Source organism: Thermobia domestica, chromosome 16 (genome assembly GCF_964235325.1).
Source record: "Thermobia domestica chromosome 16, izTheDome1.hap1.1, whole genome shotgun sequence".
Classification (NCBI taxonomy): domain Eukaryota; kingdom Metazoa; phylum Arthropoda; class Insecta; order Zygentoma; family Lepismatidae; genus Thermobia; species Thermobia domestica.
In genome coordinates, this window is record NC_137469.1 from 184,279,577 (window position 1) to 184,297,130 (window position 17,554).

The following is a 17,554-nucleotide window of genomic DNA, read 5'->3' on the forward strand; positions in this document are numbered from 1 at the left end:
TATTGTTACTTAAAAAAGATATTATGGAACCACATCTACACCATTTTGTTCGATAACCTTCTGCTATTTTTCCGACAACACCGTAATCCCATCGTTACAACTTCTGTGCTAAAAATCTCCGTTTTACATCCCACGATTATGCCGGTTAGGCTAAAGGAGACGGCGATGATGGGAAAGGAATGCAGTGGTGGAATGAATAAAGTAGGAGGAAACGGGAGAACTCCGAGAAAACTCATGAACACGGTGTTTGTCTACCACTTTGCGCGAGCTGGGATCGATCCAGGGACCCCACGCACCAGAGGTGAGAACTTGTGTTTCAGGTCAAAAACTTGTAACAAGTGGTTTTCACAGACCTCTTTTGAAACTAACTTAACACCATTCCGAAAGTTGCACAGAAGCCGAAACAAATGATAATCTGATGATGACAGGTCCGCATTTCATTGTGGATGCATTAAAGCCTCCCAGCCAAGTTTTCTTAATTTCTGAGGGGTTGTTAGAGACGTATGCGGCGTGGCGTTGTCAGCATTATATACAACATTCTTTTTCCGTTGACCAGTTATGGACGTAGGTGCACAATTGTCCACAGTACAGGTAGGGGGCTATCACTCTACCAAAGGGCAGCACATGATGTACGATGCACTTCCAACCCCACCAAACTCACAACATAGCCTTCCTGCATGTCAATGTGGGCTTTGACACAGATTGTAAAATTTCTCCTTGCTTGACCACGATCTCTTTCACACATTGTTGTCGTAGTTTACCCACTTTTTAGCATTCGTGATCAACTGCTTCAGAACTGGCTCCAGTTTGTCACGTTCCAGTAGACATTCACAGATAGACAATTCGATCGAAAAAATGAAATGAAATGAAATTTTTCAGTTTTACGTTCCACGTTTAAGCCGGCTAGGCTAAATGAGACGGTGATGATGAGAAATGAGTGAAATGAAGAAAGTGAGAGGAATCGCGAGAACCCCGAGAAAACCTACGCACACGGTGTTTGTGCACCACAAAGTTCATTTGGCGCGAGCTGGGATCGACCCAGGGACCCCATGCACCAGAGATGAACGCTCTACCACTCAGCCACCGCGACCCTGAAAATTCGATCGACTAAGTGTCTGAGTCAAATCATGTGGTAACCAAATATCGAGCTTCCTTTTGTATCCAGCCTTCCCCAAATAGTCAAACACTGGTTGGTGTTTGTTTGCGGATATAATAACTGCTTACATCCTGGTCTTCCTCGACTTTGTACCAGAATCTCATCCACTTTTGCTGTGGTTGGTTGCCCACTGAGAGGAGCGTCTTGAGTATCGAAATTTCCACAATGATTGCGACTTAACCAATTTTGGCTGTTGTTTTTAATAATATATCTTGTCTGCATACAGCATAACTTTCTTGACGGGCCTCCGCAGTATTTGTGTCTGTATCGAAATGAAATTGTAAAATGTAGCACAGTTATGCGGAAAGTTCACTCATTTTCACGACGCAACACCTTATATCTGATTCTAAGAATTCCAACACTTTTCGCTCATCTATTAGCTTCAACTGTCAGCTGTTAAATGACGCTCGATCTGACACACTGCGACTTACACACCGTGACGAGTAAATGTTACGTTTGGGTGAATCGAGCTGCTGCCCGAGACACATGTGACAGAGTAATACTAAATGTCTCAATATGTCAGGGAAATTTTAGGTGCAAAGCTCAAAGCGTTTAGGAGATACAGCCACTAGAAGATCGCATCGAGGTATATGCTTTAGTTGTAATACGTACTTCAATACATAAGACAGAAGTTTTATACCTATTATTTTCTTTAAATTAGATTATGTTCGTGTTTCCAGCAAGAGAAAGTTGTTTGTTTTAGAAATCCGAAGTGATTTTGTTATTGCACACATAAGTTGCCAATTAGTACAATCAATATGCAGTTCAGAAAAGAGTGCATGCCTCGCACAAATACTCTGCTCACAGTGAGCACACCAGACAAACGCAATCGAATCGCACTTCAAACATATGTAGTTCACAATTCTGTCAAAGCACTAATCGTAAGGAGCGAGCCAACTTCCAGGCTCCTCATTCAAGTATTAAGCGAATCGGAAAGCGAATCGAATAATGTTAGAAGAACGAGGAGCACTGAACTAGTGAATTGAGAACGACTGAAGTTGTATGAACCTGTCACGATGCCAAATATTCACGTCACTCCCTGTTATTGCTGCATCAGTGATGAAACGAACACAGGCTTTGTATGGACGGAACAATGAACATCCAGAGGCTGAATTATGCCAGTACCTCCACCAGGTATGAGACGTTTGATCAATTCAAAGCCATCTGCCACACACACTGACGAAAGACTGTCGTCTTTGTTTGCAGACCACGAATCAAGTAACAGGAGGACTCTTCCTATAACTTGGAATGCTTTTCCACATGATGTCCGAATAGAAACATTTGATGTCGTCACACCTTCTAGTGGCTGTATCTCCTAAAACCTTTGAGCTTGTGCACCTAAAACTTTCCTGACATATTGAGCGTATTTTGCACTATTCTAACACATGTGTCTCGGGCAGCAACTCAATTCACCCAAACGTAACGTTTACTTGTGAGATTTGGGACACAAACGGCACATCATTCGCCAGACTCATTACTTTTTCCAGTTTAAATATTGAATACCAATTTCATGGAAAACTAATTTACTGAGAAACTTCTTACCTCGCTTTGAATTTCCAGTTTCTGGTTTAATATTGTAACTTCCCGTTTAGTTAGTGGACCCGTTTCCATTATACCCACTGCTGGACCGAACTTCCTCCACCTACTTATCCATCTTCTGTACCATCCATGACTAGCCTACAAGATATACAATTTATTACATAAATAAATAATTACAGAAAATATGTCACACAATAAATTCTTCTATTTCCGTCGAATGAAAACTTATTCTAAAACTTATATCTCCATAGTATGTTTTTTTTTTTTTATATACAGGGTGTTTCAAAACAACACCGATAACGTTTGGGAGGTGATTCCTGACACCAAGATAAGACAAAAAGTATAGACCAACCTGGGTGCACAAAGGAGTTATAGCCTACCGAAAACATGAAACAATGAACTTTAAAGGTCTATAGCTCCAAAACTATTGAATCTACCGTAGTCGGGTCAAGACTTCACTCACGAACTAATATGTGCTATCCAAAAATACCTGTTTCAGAATCCTAAAGTACTCACGTCACATACTGCAAAAGTACATCACAACGAGGAGTTTAAAACAGCTAGACGAAGATAAAGCGTCCTATTACCCAGCAAGAAATAATAACTAGCTGAACCTGCGCTCTCTACACAGCGCATCATTCAATATCAGCATGAATCTCCTTGTCATTCTTCACAACATTTGTACATGTCCCTTTCAGCGGCGTCATTTAGGGGAGGCAGGGAGGGGCATTTGCCCCCCCCTGAGTTTGAGATTTATATAGATGTTATCAATAGAGTAGTAGTAAATGAGTGAAAAAACGCGAAATTTTACTTATATCGAGGAATTTTGCCGCCCCCTCCCCAAGCAAAATCTGAAATGACGCTCCTGGTCCCTTTAGAGACACAAGTGAAAGACGTCTCGATAAAAATCGGCAAGGGGTACTATAAAGGGGAGATTTTCGATTATTTCTTCAATATCTCGTACCGTTTGCAAGATTTGAGACTACTTCAGGTTGAAATTTCCATTTCATGCATGCTTAGTATTTTCTTTCTTCTAGCATGCAATATGTACTACTCAAATACATTACACACACAACTAATTATAATTCAGTTATATATGATGTTCATTGGGCAAAACACTCCAGACAATAAAGATTCATTTTAGACTGTAGAAATGGTTATCCTTCGTTTTTCATTATCATTTACCCATGAAACAAACGCCTCAGATATATACAACCCTGTACACAACAAAGTTGTGTTAGAATGTACAGCTCATAGGATATGATGCTTTACTTTTTTTAAAATTTCAATACTTCCAGTGTACTCCTAAAAAATGAAATAAAGAAATAACAGCCACGTTTTTTTAAAAAAAAATATTCAATTAGAACTGAACAATCTACACAAAATTTGCAATCGATCAGTGAAAACTGCATCTTTCTAGAGCCTCTGGTTCCCGAGAATTTACTGTCGAAAGGATTGGCCACAAACATATAAACTTTTATTAAACATAACATTTTAATATACAGATAATCATTTTTACGTATATTTGTTTGATGTGTAGACTCGGGAGAGATAGGACAAGTTAAAATGGGCAACTACGAATTATGACAAGACATAAACTTGATAATATATCACGGTATTAAGATATTGGCAACTTTGAAAGGAATATAACTATTTGAGTATAGATTTCTCTAAACTAAAGACAATGTTCTTTTTCTGCTAAAGAAAACTCTACTTAATCAGTTCATCTCGCAACTTCTAAGGTCTTCTCTCTGGTGTACAGCTACCCTGTGCGCCTTTGGTGCACACGGACCCGGGTTCAACTTCCGGTAGAAAGTCTCGAAATTTGAACGCATTTTGGGTGGTTTGGATTCCATACTTCATATAGCCTCGGTGCTGAAACAGACGCAACCAACCAACCGCAGCATTTAAAGAAATCTTGAAATCTTTAAGTTTTACGTCCCACGGTTATGCCGGTTAGGCTAAAGGATATGGTGATGATGAGAAATTAATGAAATGGTGGAATGAAGAAAATGGGAGGAAACGGGAGAACCCGAAGAAAACCCATGCACACGGTGTTTGTCCACCACAAAGCTCACTTGGTGCGAACTGGGATCGAACGAAGGACCTCATGCACCAGAGATGAACGCTCTACCACTATGCCATCGCGGCCTCCTTTTCAGGAAAGAAGCACAACTAAACAGTTACAGACTTTCACTTGCACTATAAATTAACCATATTCCTCGTGTTGGAGCCCAGATGAAAGTATTCCCAATTATTGAAATCAGTGGCGTAGCACACTTTTGCGGGGCCCCCCGCAAAGTATAGAGAAGGAGCCCTAGTTGTAAAGCCGACAGAAGTAAGGTTGAAGTTCTACTTCTTTAAATCTTTATTCATCGCAAGACTCCGGGGGGCCCCTGTCCCTCGGGGCCCCCCGCACTGCGGGGGTTGCGGGGGCAGCTGCTACGCCACTGATTGAAATCAAGAAAACAAACACGTAATCATTTAATATATTCGAAAAAAGAGATGAAAAAAGCTGTATACACTTGGAAACGTTCAAGGAAAGAAGACGTATAAATCAAACCAGATGCAAGGAATGTAAGAAAGATACCCGAAACACCTGAAGCAGAAAGATAAATTGGGACCGTGTTCCACACATAGATAAGGGCAAGAGAGGTTTCTTCAATTGTACATTAAAAACAAAAGAGCTACTAACTTTCATAACAGACTTAAATGAGAAACGCTTAAGATAAAATTAAATACACGAATGATGAACAAATAAAAAGAAAAATGCAGCAGCATTCAAGATACTTAACTTCTGTAACAATTACTACCCTGAAGTATTCATTCCACTTGGCCTATGTTTATTATTATTATTATTATTATTAATAATAATAATAATAATAATAATAATAATAATAATAATAATAATAATAATAATAATAATAATAATAATAATAATAATAATAATAATAATACAGTATCAACAATTAGGTTATTTAATAATTTAGTTTCGCAGTTCCTACAACGAAAAACTTTAACAACCTTGAAAAATATATTTATTTGCCAGATCTATGTTTTCAAATGCTTTCGAAAACAAAATTTTGAATCAGTATTTGGATTTCGGGGCTTCCTAATGTTTCAATTAAGGAAGTTTCCTTCTCTCTCCTTTGAACATTGATTTCTGAAGATTCCTGTCCTCCTTTGATTTCTCTTTAGTAAAAGAAATCGTTTTGACAATGATGGCTTCTATCACTGTTTCCCAACTGCATATCAAATGATAAAGATTGATTTGATTTGATTTTGAAAATGAAATCTTTAAGTTTAACGTCCCATGGTTATGCCGGTTAGGCTAAAGGAGACGGTGATAATGAGAAATGAGTGAAATGGTAAAATGAAGAAAGTGGGAGGAAACGGGAGAACCCCGAGAAAACCCACGAGCACGGTTGATTTGATTTTGAGTTTAACGTCCATTTCAGCAGCAAGGCTACATGAGACGTGAACCTACAACGTAATATGGAATCCGAACCACATGAGTTCCCGCCGGGAAACGAAGCCGAGTCTCCCATACCAAAGGCCCGTATGCTAACTTAGAAATGAGGGAACTCACAAAATATATCATCATCATAAGTATTCTGCCATTATTGGCTGGTCTTTTCCCGCGACTGAGAAGCTTTCATGTTCCTCGGTCTTCCACCAACCTCTTCGTCTTTACGTATGATCTTTCTGATTTTATATCGTCCATTAATAGTACTCTCCTTCGCCCCTCACTCTTTTTCCTGCCACTATACCCCTCTAGCACGTCCCTCATGATACAGTTTCTCCTTACCCAATGTCCCACTCAGTTTATCTTCCTCTTTTTAACAATATCTAAAAGTGTTCTTTTCTCCCCCATCATTTCTAACACCCTGTCATTCGTCTTCCTCTCGACCCAACCAATTCTCTCCATTCTTCTCCACATCCACATTTCGAAGGCTTCCAGTCGTTTCTCATCATTTTTTGCGTAATGTCCATGTTTCTGACCCATACAGCACAATACTCCACACGAAGCACTTTATGAGTCATTTTCTCAACTCTTTATCCAAGGTCCCACAAAACAGTATTTTCTTCCTTCAGAAGACTTCTTTCGCCATTCCTATCCTTGCGTTTATTTCACGTTCACAAAGGATAAAGAAATAATTATTCGGGAGCAGCATGAAAAAATTTAACAATGTTGTGTTCGAAAGCTTGGTCAAATAAGGAAATACTCTTATAATGGGTATCAGGTTTCGGAACTCAAAGGTAAAAATTGGTCAGAAACAATGGAATGTTCCATCCAATTACAGTATTGTTGGGCGGGAACTAGTTTTCCGTTAGAAAGACCTTTATATATTAGGTACTGTTTCAGTAACAATTTTGGCACATGTTAATTTATTTCCCAGAGAAAGTAAGTCGTATTAGGTGGAACATAAATCTTGCCTTGAAAAGCTTTTAGTCTGATTACAATTAGAAATGAAATGAAATCTTTGAGTTTTACGTCCCACGGTTATTCCGGTTAGGCTAAAGGAGGCGGTGATTATGAGTAATGAATGAAAAATGGCGGAATGAAGAAAGTGGGAGGAAACGGGAGAACCCCGAGAAAACCCACGCACACGGTTTGTCCACCACAAAGTTCACTTGGCGGGAGCTGGGATCGAACCCGGGACCCCAAGCACCAGAGGTGAACGCTCTACCACTGAGCCACCGCGGCCCCCTGATTACAATTAGGACAACAGAAAAAGGTACTTATTTTTTTTTTTATATAGCGTGTTTAGTATTTTCTTGTGAAGAATCATGTATCATGGTTTCTATTCTCTCTGCTTTACACATAAATTGGATACATAATAAGCTACATAAGTTTTATACCATTAGACAGTGGCGTATTTAGGGGGTATCAGGCTCAACCCCTCAACCCCCCGAAATAAATGTGTTAGTTTTTGTCATTCCGCGTACAATAATAATCTTTCTTACCATTTCTAAGAATTTCATTGACTTTTCGTTTTCTTATGCTCTTTGTTAAATTCCATGTAAAAACTGCGTTCTTTTTTCTTTCGTCCATTCTCTTGTTTCTTTTTTTTAGTTATTACTTTCTCTCGTTTCTCCTATCATACTTTCCACCGTTGTTAATTGTGATTAGTCGGTTGTCGTCAGTAACACCAAAACTAAGAGGAGCTGATAAGCAAAACTGGTGTTCCACACCAACTTGCAAGATATCAACATAACGGGACTTCAGTTATTATAGCAAAAGAATATTCACATCGTTTAGTTATAAAGAAAGGTTGAATTAAAGAAAATCAAGAAGAGAGGGGGGCAGTAGCTCGAGAAACTAGCTAGGCCAAGATGATGTTTCCTTTTTCTTCTATGAATAGAATAAAAGATTATATTCACTGCTAAATTTTTGTGTGTATCATATCACATAAGATTCACCAGTCTGCAATTCTTGACATTAAAACTTCAATTTATGCATAAATTAAAATATATATTTAACTCTCAAACTCAGGTGGCCAATTGTTCTCCTCTCCCCCTGCCTCCCCGTGTTGTTCATATCCTCCCCGAAACAAATCCTAAATACGCTACTGCCATTAGACATACAAGTATACTCGGATATCTCAAAAAAAAAAAAAAAAAAAAAAAAACGCTGGAATACCGGAGACTCGAATCCCATCTTCCGCTTTCTAAGTTAATGGTCTATCAATTGAATTACCAGTAACACATCTAGTTTCCTGTGTCTTTGATATCTATATTAACAAGCCCCTACTATCTATTTAGTGGCAACTATAGGAGACAAATCGCCCGACCAGTAAATGATCGAAGTATAGATCCTATCCGTCCAGTGATATGATTTTTCGGTGTTGGCACAATGTAGAAGAAAGAATTACAAATGACATCACTAGGACATTGCCCTTTCTTTACTGTGGAGCTGATGTTTCGAAGTTACTATTAAATTATAATGTAAAATATGCCATCTCATATTCAAGATATCTTTCTCACTGCTAATTGTCTCCATAATGACTACAGTCTCGTTCAGCGTTATTAAAACAAAACAAATAAACAAAGACATCTCCAAACGAAAATTTATTTTACAAACGTCATAACTATTCACTGTAATTTCTATTATATATAGCTACACATATATGAAAAAACGGAATAACCCAGAATATTCTCCAAGCAAAATACAGCACATTAACATATCCATTATATATGCAGTAAGCTGAGAATACTCAAAAGCAACTAGCATTTTCAATGACTACAACGAAATATGCTGCTATATATCATAATGATCTGGCAATTACTCATATATTTACAATCAACTACGATGTATTTAAAAACACTAATAAAGACAATTACCAAGTTGAAAACTGATTCGACTCCTCACTTCTGAACCAACTTTACCTTGAAAAATAATTACTGTTCCCAAATATCTCTGGAAAATAAGCGAAAAAAAAAGTAATATATCTAACATCAGAAGGAACTAAACTGCCGCACGATAACAACTGATAAATTAAACTCAGAATTGCGTCTAATTTATATACATAAAAATGAAAGTCACTATGTTTTGGACTTTCTTGAATCACCCGACTCATCCCGATTAAATTTTCAACATAAAATAAGGTTCGGGCCTGGAATGGTTTTTATCATTTCACTTTGATGATGCAACTTAAGGAGATACTTAAAAATGATCGAAAATGACCGACATTAGATCGAATCCAAAATTTTCGGAGTCACTGAGATGAACAGTGACACTGCCGATTCCGTTTAAATCCAAATTGAACCCTTTATGTCCAAAATGAAACATATTCTCCCTGTGCGAAGAGCGGGTATTCTGCTAGTATCTAGTAATGCCAAATTTTCGATGGGAACTCCGCTCTTCGTCAATGGCTTATTTATTTACATAAACTGCTTATTGAATTATGACTCATGGTTTCAATTATATAATGAAAAAAAATCATTCTAGGTATGACCAAACTTATCTCTAACATTCTGAACACACACACCAAAAAAAAATAGATCATGCTATGATTAATAGTTGTTAAACAAAATAACTTCAGCTGCAATAATTTTTCTGTTACACAACTAATGTACCACTTTTACTGATAGTTCCAAATAACATGTATGTCTTATTTTAAATATTTATATCACCGAAGATCACTTGAGCCATTTGCAGTGTTAGAGCGATGATTCATTGCATATGTTGCAAGTCAGTTTTATCCATTTAAATTTAGCAGGCACTGCATTCACCTTAACCTCTTCGGGACCTAGTCATTTTTGGCGTTTTCGTCGATTTTCAGTTAATGAATTATAACTCAGAGACTAATTACCTGATTGATATGGTTATGACTTTCTTTTTTAGAAGCAGGATGTGGCAATTTTATGGGGTAAGTTTGATTGCAGTGTTGCCAACGGGACGGAAATTATGGAGGAAACATAGGGGTGAAAATTCACCAAAAAATTCCTAACCGAATTTTAAGATCGCTGGAGCTGTCACCACTGTCGCCACATGGATCCAAGCCACCTCAAAAAATTCTTTGATTTTGTCGAGAACTTACAGTGAAAATGTGAAGTCGTTAGCTGCTATATAAAGAGAGGACAAAATTCTCTCATCGTACACACAAAATTTTGACATTTTTTCCGCTTCAGAAGCAAAAAATCAACTATTATGCAAAGTGCTGCAGCTTCCCTAATTACTCTATTGGAATTTTCTATGAAGCATTATGTAAGCCAAAGATGAGGCTTTCAGATACTGCTACGTTTGTTCTAATGTAGCCAACAAGAGGGAAATTATAGAGGGAAAAGTATGAAATTTACCGAATTTTTCACCTAAAATCGGGAATTAAAATTTTCCGTGGCTGGAAACTCTGTTACCAGACAGATGTAAATTATCTTAAAATAAACTTTGGAGCCCCACTAATATATCGTATAAGTATCATGACCATATATAATAAACTAAGCATGTAATTAAAAAAAAATATCTCACTCTACCTAAAAAAAATATCTTTCCACTTAGAGAACAAGGTCTACTGTAAACCTCAATTGTACTTCCCCTAATTTATCAAAGAGAACCTTTCTACGGTGCGTTGTGTAGGGCAAAGAAGAAGCTTTCAGATACTGGTACGTTTGTTCCAATGTAGCCAAGAAGGAAAAATGGGATATTTTACGAATTTTCCCTCTAAAATAGGGAATTAAAATTTTCTATGTCTGGAAACACTCCGATAGAGAAAAACATTCCGATATCTTAATTAGCGTTCACACAGTGGAGGATTAAGTAAGTGACAACCCCGCACGTATCACTTCGGCCATTAGGTCTCGAAAGGGTTAATAAAGCTGTAAGAAACAAGACCAAACTTCATAGAAATCATTAAGAATTCATCTGCTCTTATTGATACCAATGCGCTAATTAAGAAATCAGAATTTAGGTAATCTTTTTTGTTAATTCTGTTGACTCTATTTTATTCTTTCAGGTGGCTATCAACAATAGTATCTCCTGCTCAAATATCCTATCCCTTTGTCTAGATTTAAAATTGGATTTTTTACCTTCACGAAATACGATTCAAATACACTTCTTTCGATATAAGACTTTGTTTGGTGAAATACTTTGATTTCCTCAATTATTGTTTTGAAGCATTAAGACTGACCCTAATAGCCTTGATGTGGTTGGGTCGTCTTCCGTAATTTCTCTTGGACGTTCTTTTATTCTAATAACTACGTTCATTTTGGTCATATCAATGTAAGATTGACTAGAACTACAATCAACTTGATAAACAGCTGATAGTATTAGTCGACGTAAGAAATAATTCTTGCAACCTTATAACATTTTTTTCGATCTTCTTGATTCGACAAAGACATTCAAAGCAGATTTTTTGGAATTTGTAGAGTCAAAGAACACTCAAGGGAAGTTAAGGAAAAACACCAAACTACATAAAAATGGTCAAAACATTTTAATGCTTCAAAATATCTAATTAAGGAACCCAATCACTTTACCAAACTAAATTTTATATCGAAAGAAATGTATATTAATTGTATTTCATAAGGATTTAAAAAAATATTTAAATCTAGACAAAGAAAATTTGGACAAAAGATGAGACACCATTAGTAACAACCACTTGGAAAACAATATTAACGAAAAAGGTTATAAAAAGGCACTGGTTTCTTAAGTAGCATATTAGTATCAACACAAACAGAGGAATATTTAAAGGGTTCTACGAAGCTCGGGTTGTTTCTTACAGTTCCATTAAAGAGAAAGCAGTTTGCTTACATATTTAAATGGATTAAAAAAAGGACTATCTCACTGGTAGAATATTCACCTCTGGTGCGTAGGGTCCCTGATTTGATCCCAGTCCGTGCCAAGTGAGTTTTGTAGTGGACAAACACCGTTTGAGTGGGTTTTCTCGGTCCCATTTCCTCCCATTTTCCTCATTCCACCATTATCATCACGGTCTCCCTTAGCCTTAGAGCATGACTGTGGAATGTTAAACTCAAACAGACATATAAACAAAAACGATCCAAGCAAATTCAACATATATAATGGATTATTAGTTTCAAGAGGACAAATGGTCAAGTGATCTTCTAGATAGAAAAATCTGAAGTAAGTCACGCCTGTTATTTCGAACTAATAGTATGTGTAACATAAACATTAGTATTTCAAGATTTTTGTTTGTTACTAACTATTCACCACAGTATGGTCTATGTATTTTGTTTTCAAAATGTCCGAGGTAAGCTTTATTGTACCTAAAATTCATTACATAATGGAAACTGATTCAGCAGTGTGGGATTATGTAAATCAATATGTCGCTAACGAATATATGAGTTTCCATTGCAAATTTTGGCATTATTAAATATTTAGACGTATTCCTGAGTTTAGACGAATTTACCAATGTATTTAACTATACCTAACGTATTCATTCATAAAATTATTCAGTTCATAATTACGTACGTCAGTAGTGAGCCAATAAAAACGTTAATTGCGTGAGTTTTACGTCCCACGATTATGCTGGCTAGGCTAAAGGAGACGGTGATGATGAGAAGTGAATGAAATGGTGGAATGAATAAAGTGGGAGGAAACGAGAGAATCCGGAGATAACCAACGCGTATGGTGTTTGTGCACCATAAAGTTCACTTGGCGCGAGCTGGGATCGAACCAAGGACCCCATGCACCAGAGGTGAACGCTCTACCACTGAGCCACTGCGGCTCCTTTTAATTATACGAATACAATATCTGAAGGAAATTGAAATCCTCCATTTATTTCACTTCTAAACTAATCCTATCATTATGTACAAACTTCTTATTAATAAAAAAAAACCCAAAGCACACACTTTTCTTTTAGATATCATATTCGTAGGAAATTATGATGCTTGGTTTGAAGAAAGATTTAAATTAGCTGAATAAGACTTCGTTTGATTTAACTTCATTTATGAATCAGAATACAGGATTTCTCTACTTGGATGGCCAGGTTTCATTTTCGTAAAAGGAAAATCATGTCCATAGGGTTGTTTACAATTTGCTATCTACTTTTAACAAAGACATTGTATGACCACATCGAAAGAGAATAGGTATATAATGAGATCAGAAAGTAATTATAGTATATATATATATATATATATATATATATATATATATATATATATATATATATATATATAAAGGACAGTTTCTAGAGTTGTGTGAAGAAGATTGTTCACGGTTCAGGAATGTGACTAAAGTAATCATAGAGCGACTGAAATCATTGCTGATTCAAATTTGTATTTCAAACTTCAGTAAGTTAAAAATATTTACTAAAATAAAACAAATTTAAAAAATAAAAAAGTCAATAAATACGTTAAACTTAAAATGTCGTTTAAGTAAAACTGGATTTTAATTCTTCTTTCCCTCATTTATACGACTTTCGTCAAAGTAGTGCACACATAAAAAATAAAAAGAAATTAGAAAAATGGATAGTTGTTCTTTTACGAGCTTCGGGTCTAAACTGTTGACGATGTTATAACTTACATACCAAAGAAGATTTTACTGAAATAATGTTAAAATGAAATCTTTAAGTTTTACGTCCTATGGTTATGTCGGCTAGGCTAAAGGAGGCGGTGATGATGAGAAGTGAATGAAATGGTGGAATAAAGAAAGTGGGAGGAAACGAAAGAACCTCGAGAAAACCTACGCTCACTGTGTTTTCCCACCACGAAGCTCACTTGGCGCGAGCTGGGATCGAATCAAGGACCCCATGCACCAGAGGGGAACGATCTACCATTGAGCCACCGCAGCCCTAAATACTGAATATGTATTATATATTTCCAGAAAACGATATATGAAAATATAACACATGAATACTTGCACGCATTACGTGCGATATTATGAACGATCGCAACACTTCTTCACAAGTGGAAAGTAGCATAACTTAGGGGGTTACTGGCGTAGAGAGAATTGGTGATTATCAAAAACTGCGAGGAATTCAACCCCTTGCCATGATGATTATACTAACCTACAAGTTGCTGGACTGCCACAATTGTCTTAACAGCTCGACAGCAATGTCTCAGCCGGCGAACAACGCAGGAAACCATTCAACTTCCTTCCATAATGGAAAACCATTAACTCCCGTTTTAGTACGTTTTCACTCTATTATCTGTTTGAACTATAAAACGTCGAGGACCACTGTGTTATATTCAATATCTGAAGAGCGTCCCAGCAAGGCTCATATACTGGAGTGTATAATGATTTTTATTTCCAACAAAATCTGGAAGCATTCATTTTTATTTTCTGCAGCTCTGTTATAGCAGTGAAGCTTATAAGTGCATTTTAGTTATCAATTTTCATTTATCTTCCTTTTCTGTTACAATGACTCATTGTTCTTTCTCAAGCTTTACCGTGAGAACCACCTTTGTAACACGTTCTCATCTAAACTGCTGCTACGTCATGAGAACGTCACAGCCAATGAGACGTGCTATAGCAGACGAACTTTTGCTTGCGTACGAAATCTATGGGCGGAGCTGAGTGATGTGAGCAGTAAGAGCGGGAGAACTGACATTCATTGTGCTAGCAATGGCCTGCTCATTAACTGTACTTGTATTGCGGTGAAACAAAATTGAACAATTATAAGTTGTTACTGTAATTTTTATCCTAATTTGTACCTAATTGATCGTAAGTATGAAATTGTAAGAAAAAGACAACATTTAAGAGGAAATACAGAAAATCGGATCAGTGTGCATTTTCTTCATACGTATCCTTAAATTTCATAATTTGTGCGTAGTTCGTCAGTCAGTTTCATCAATGTCCATCTTAATATAATCTTTGATATAGTAGTTGTTGTAGTTGTTTCGGTGTGATTGGAACAAAACTTCGTTTTGTTTCAATAACATCGTAACTCGCAGGGAAACAACATTTATGTATGGATAGTTCTTGCTTGTTATAAGGTTGAATTTTGGCGGAGCTGTCTGTTCATGGGTGTTGAGTGGATACCAGGTTCGATCCTCGGGATTACTTATCGCGATAATTTCTCTTGCCACTACAAAAACTATTATAAAATGGTGCGGGATGAGTGAGATAGAACCAAGACCTTTATTTCGAGAATTTCAACTTCTTCAAATCTTTTGAATTTCTATATATTGTACAGGCACAAGTATACTTTGTGGTGTCCAAGTTTTCCTATGTACCTATAAAATACTTAGGCCCATCTCAATTAGAGCATGTTTCGTAGTTATTGAATTTTTCTTATATATATGCCTTGACGTACTGATTCTTTCATTTTATGAAATATTTTTTTTTGTGCATTTTTTTTTGTTTAGAGCCTTGTGATTTTTTTTTTCCTCTGTGAAGGTGATATAGAGTTGTATACGTGTGTGTGTTTTCATATCTGTGAAACATGGCTAGTGATGACGGAGATATTAGAACATTACTATTATCAATACAACGCGAGTTGAAACAAGAAATAGTGCAATCTAATGAAAACACAAGAAAGGAATTATCCGAAATGAAGCAGTCATTTTCGAATGAATTAGTGCAGTCATTGGCAGAAGTGAAGAATAGTGTTGCCATAGTGGAGAATACTTTGAGTGAAAAGGTGAACGAGGTGCGTGCAGATGTTAAAAATGAATCAGCAAAAGTGAATGAACAGCTGAGTCAATTTAGTTCAAGAGTAGATGCCATTTGCAACGATTTAAGTGATTTGCGCAGTGAAGTTCAAGCACAAAAGAATGAATGTCGTAACAATATAATGGATTGTAAGGAATTGGTGACGCGAGAAATAGCTAGTGTAAAAGCAGAAATTAATAAGGTGCGCGATGAAGTTACAACGAAATTAGAAAGTGAAGTTTCACTCTTGGATAGTTCTATTATAACAGTGCGCGCGGAATTGATTGAGAAAACCAATGCAAGCGATTTAAGGTGCATGCGTATGAATAGTGATATACAGCAAAACATTGATAAATTAACTGAAAGTTTCCAAAGTACAAGGTTATCAGCTACCTGTGCCGAACGCATGATTAATAATGTAAGACGTGAAGTGGAACAAATAAGGGAAGTGTCGAGTGCAAATGAGAATAAGTTAGTGCAAGTTGTGAACACCTACGATAGTACGTTGCAGGAGTTGCAAAGAAATGATTGTTTACAAAGTGAACGTACGCAACAGTGTTTAAAATTGTGTGCGCAAAATAGTGAGCGTTATGATAGTTTAGCAAGGGAAGTTCAATCGCTTAAAAGGGAAGAAAGGCAAACGCATTTCAGTGACATGGCGGTGAGTGGTAATTACAATAGAAACGGTAATAACGATGTTCTAGTTAACGTAAAAAGGGAAAAGATATCTAGTGACGAATTTTGCAGTAGTGCGTCCGACAGTGATGAAATTAATTCAGGGTGCAAGGATAATACAAGGGTAAGTACTCCGCATAAGCGTCCCAGAGTTAACAGTTACAGTGATGAACGTAGTTATAAGGGGAAATTGAAGCTATCAGATATAAATCAACTCACTACCTTTTCCGGTAATTTAATGACTGAAAGTGCAAGCCAGTTTCTTGAAGATTTTAATAAGCAAATGGAATTCGCGGATATTCCCCAGAGTGATTATTTAAAGGTATTACCAATGATATTAAAGGGAAGTGCGAAAAAGTGGTTTGCATTAAATGGAAAGGGGTTTACGTCATTTCAGCAGTTCGTAATAGCATTTTGCCAAGCATTTGAATCTCCTATCATTAAAGCAACGCGCTTACGTAATTTAAGATCTATTCCGTTTGATCCCAAGAAATATTCTAGTGTTGTTGAGTTTGTAAATGAACGTTACCATCAAATACAATCGTTGGAAGAGTTCGAGGATCCAACCATAACATTATCACATATTGTTAGTTTGTTGCCTAAAAGATACCAACTTGCCATGATGGGAGGTATTCCCAATAATATCCATCAATTTATCGCCAGTGTTCAATCGATCGAGGGATTATCAAACTTAACAGGAATTTACGATAACTCTCGTAAACCAAGGCAAATTAGTGGTGCCAACGTAAATGTGAATCATACGAAGGTAGTGCAAGGCGCAAATGACGGCAATTGGGAAAATAAACCGGTGGAAGCTCAGTTTTGGAACAATAATAATAATAATGGGAAACGATTTTACAAAAGGAAACGTAGTGGAAATTTACGCAGGTATAATAACGGTAATCGAAATTTCAACCAAGGCCCAAATAATAATAATCAGCGTCAATACCAAGATCAAGATAATAGTGACCATAGTAATACAGATAGATCTGAAAATTTCAATAGTGGACAACCGGTTAATCAGAATGGTGAGAGTAATTTTCCGAATGCCAATGCCAAGCGTGGACAGAGTGTAAATAACGTCTCAACTATTGATATGAATAGCCGACCAGTGTTTTCGAATATGCAACAAT

The 17,554-nt window shown here is 36.7% G+C and overlaps 1 protein-coding gene across 1 annotated transcript in view; it reads right to left on the reverse strand.

The window, feature by feature from the left end:
* The window catches only part of LOC145673551 (uncharacterized), a 104,176-nt gene that overhangs the window by 53,165 nt on the left and 33,457 nt on the right, over positions 1-17,554 (reverse strand). Inside the window, exon 4 of the mRNA XM_081743370.1 lies at positions 2,699-2,833. Within this exon, the coding sequence (XP_081599496.1) occupies positions 2,699-2,833 (135 nt within the window). The remainder of the gene's footprint in view (positions 1-2,698; positions 2,834-17,554) is intronic.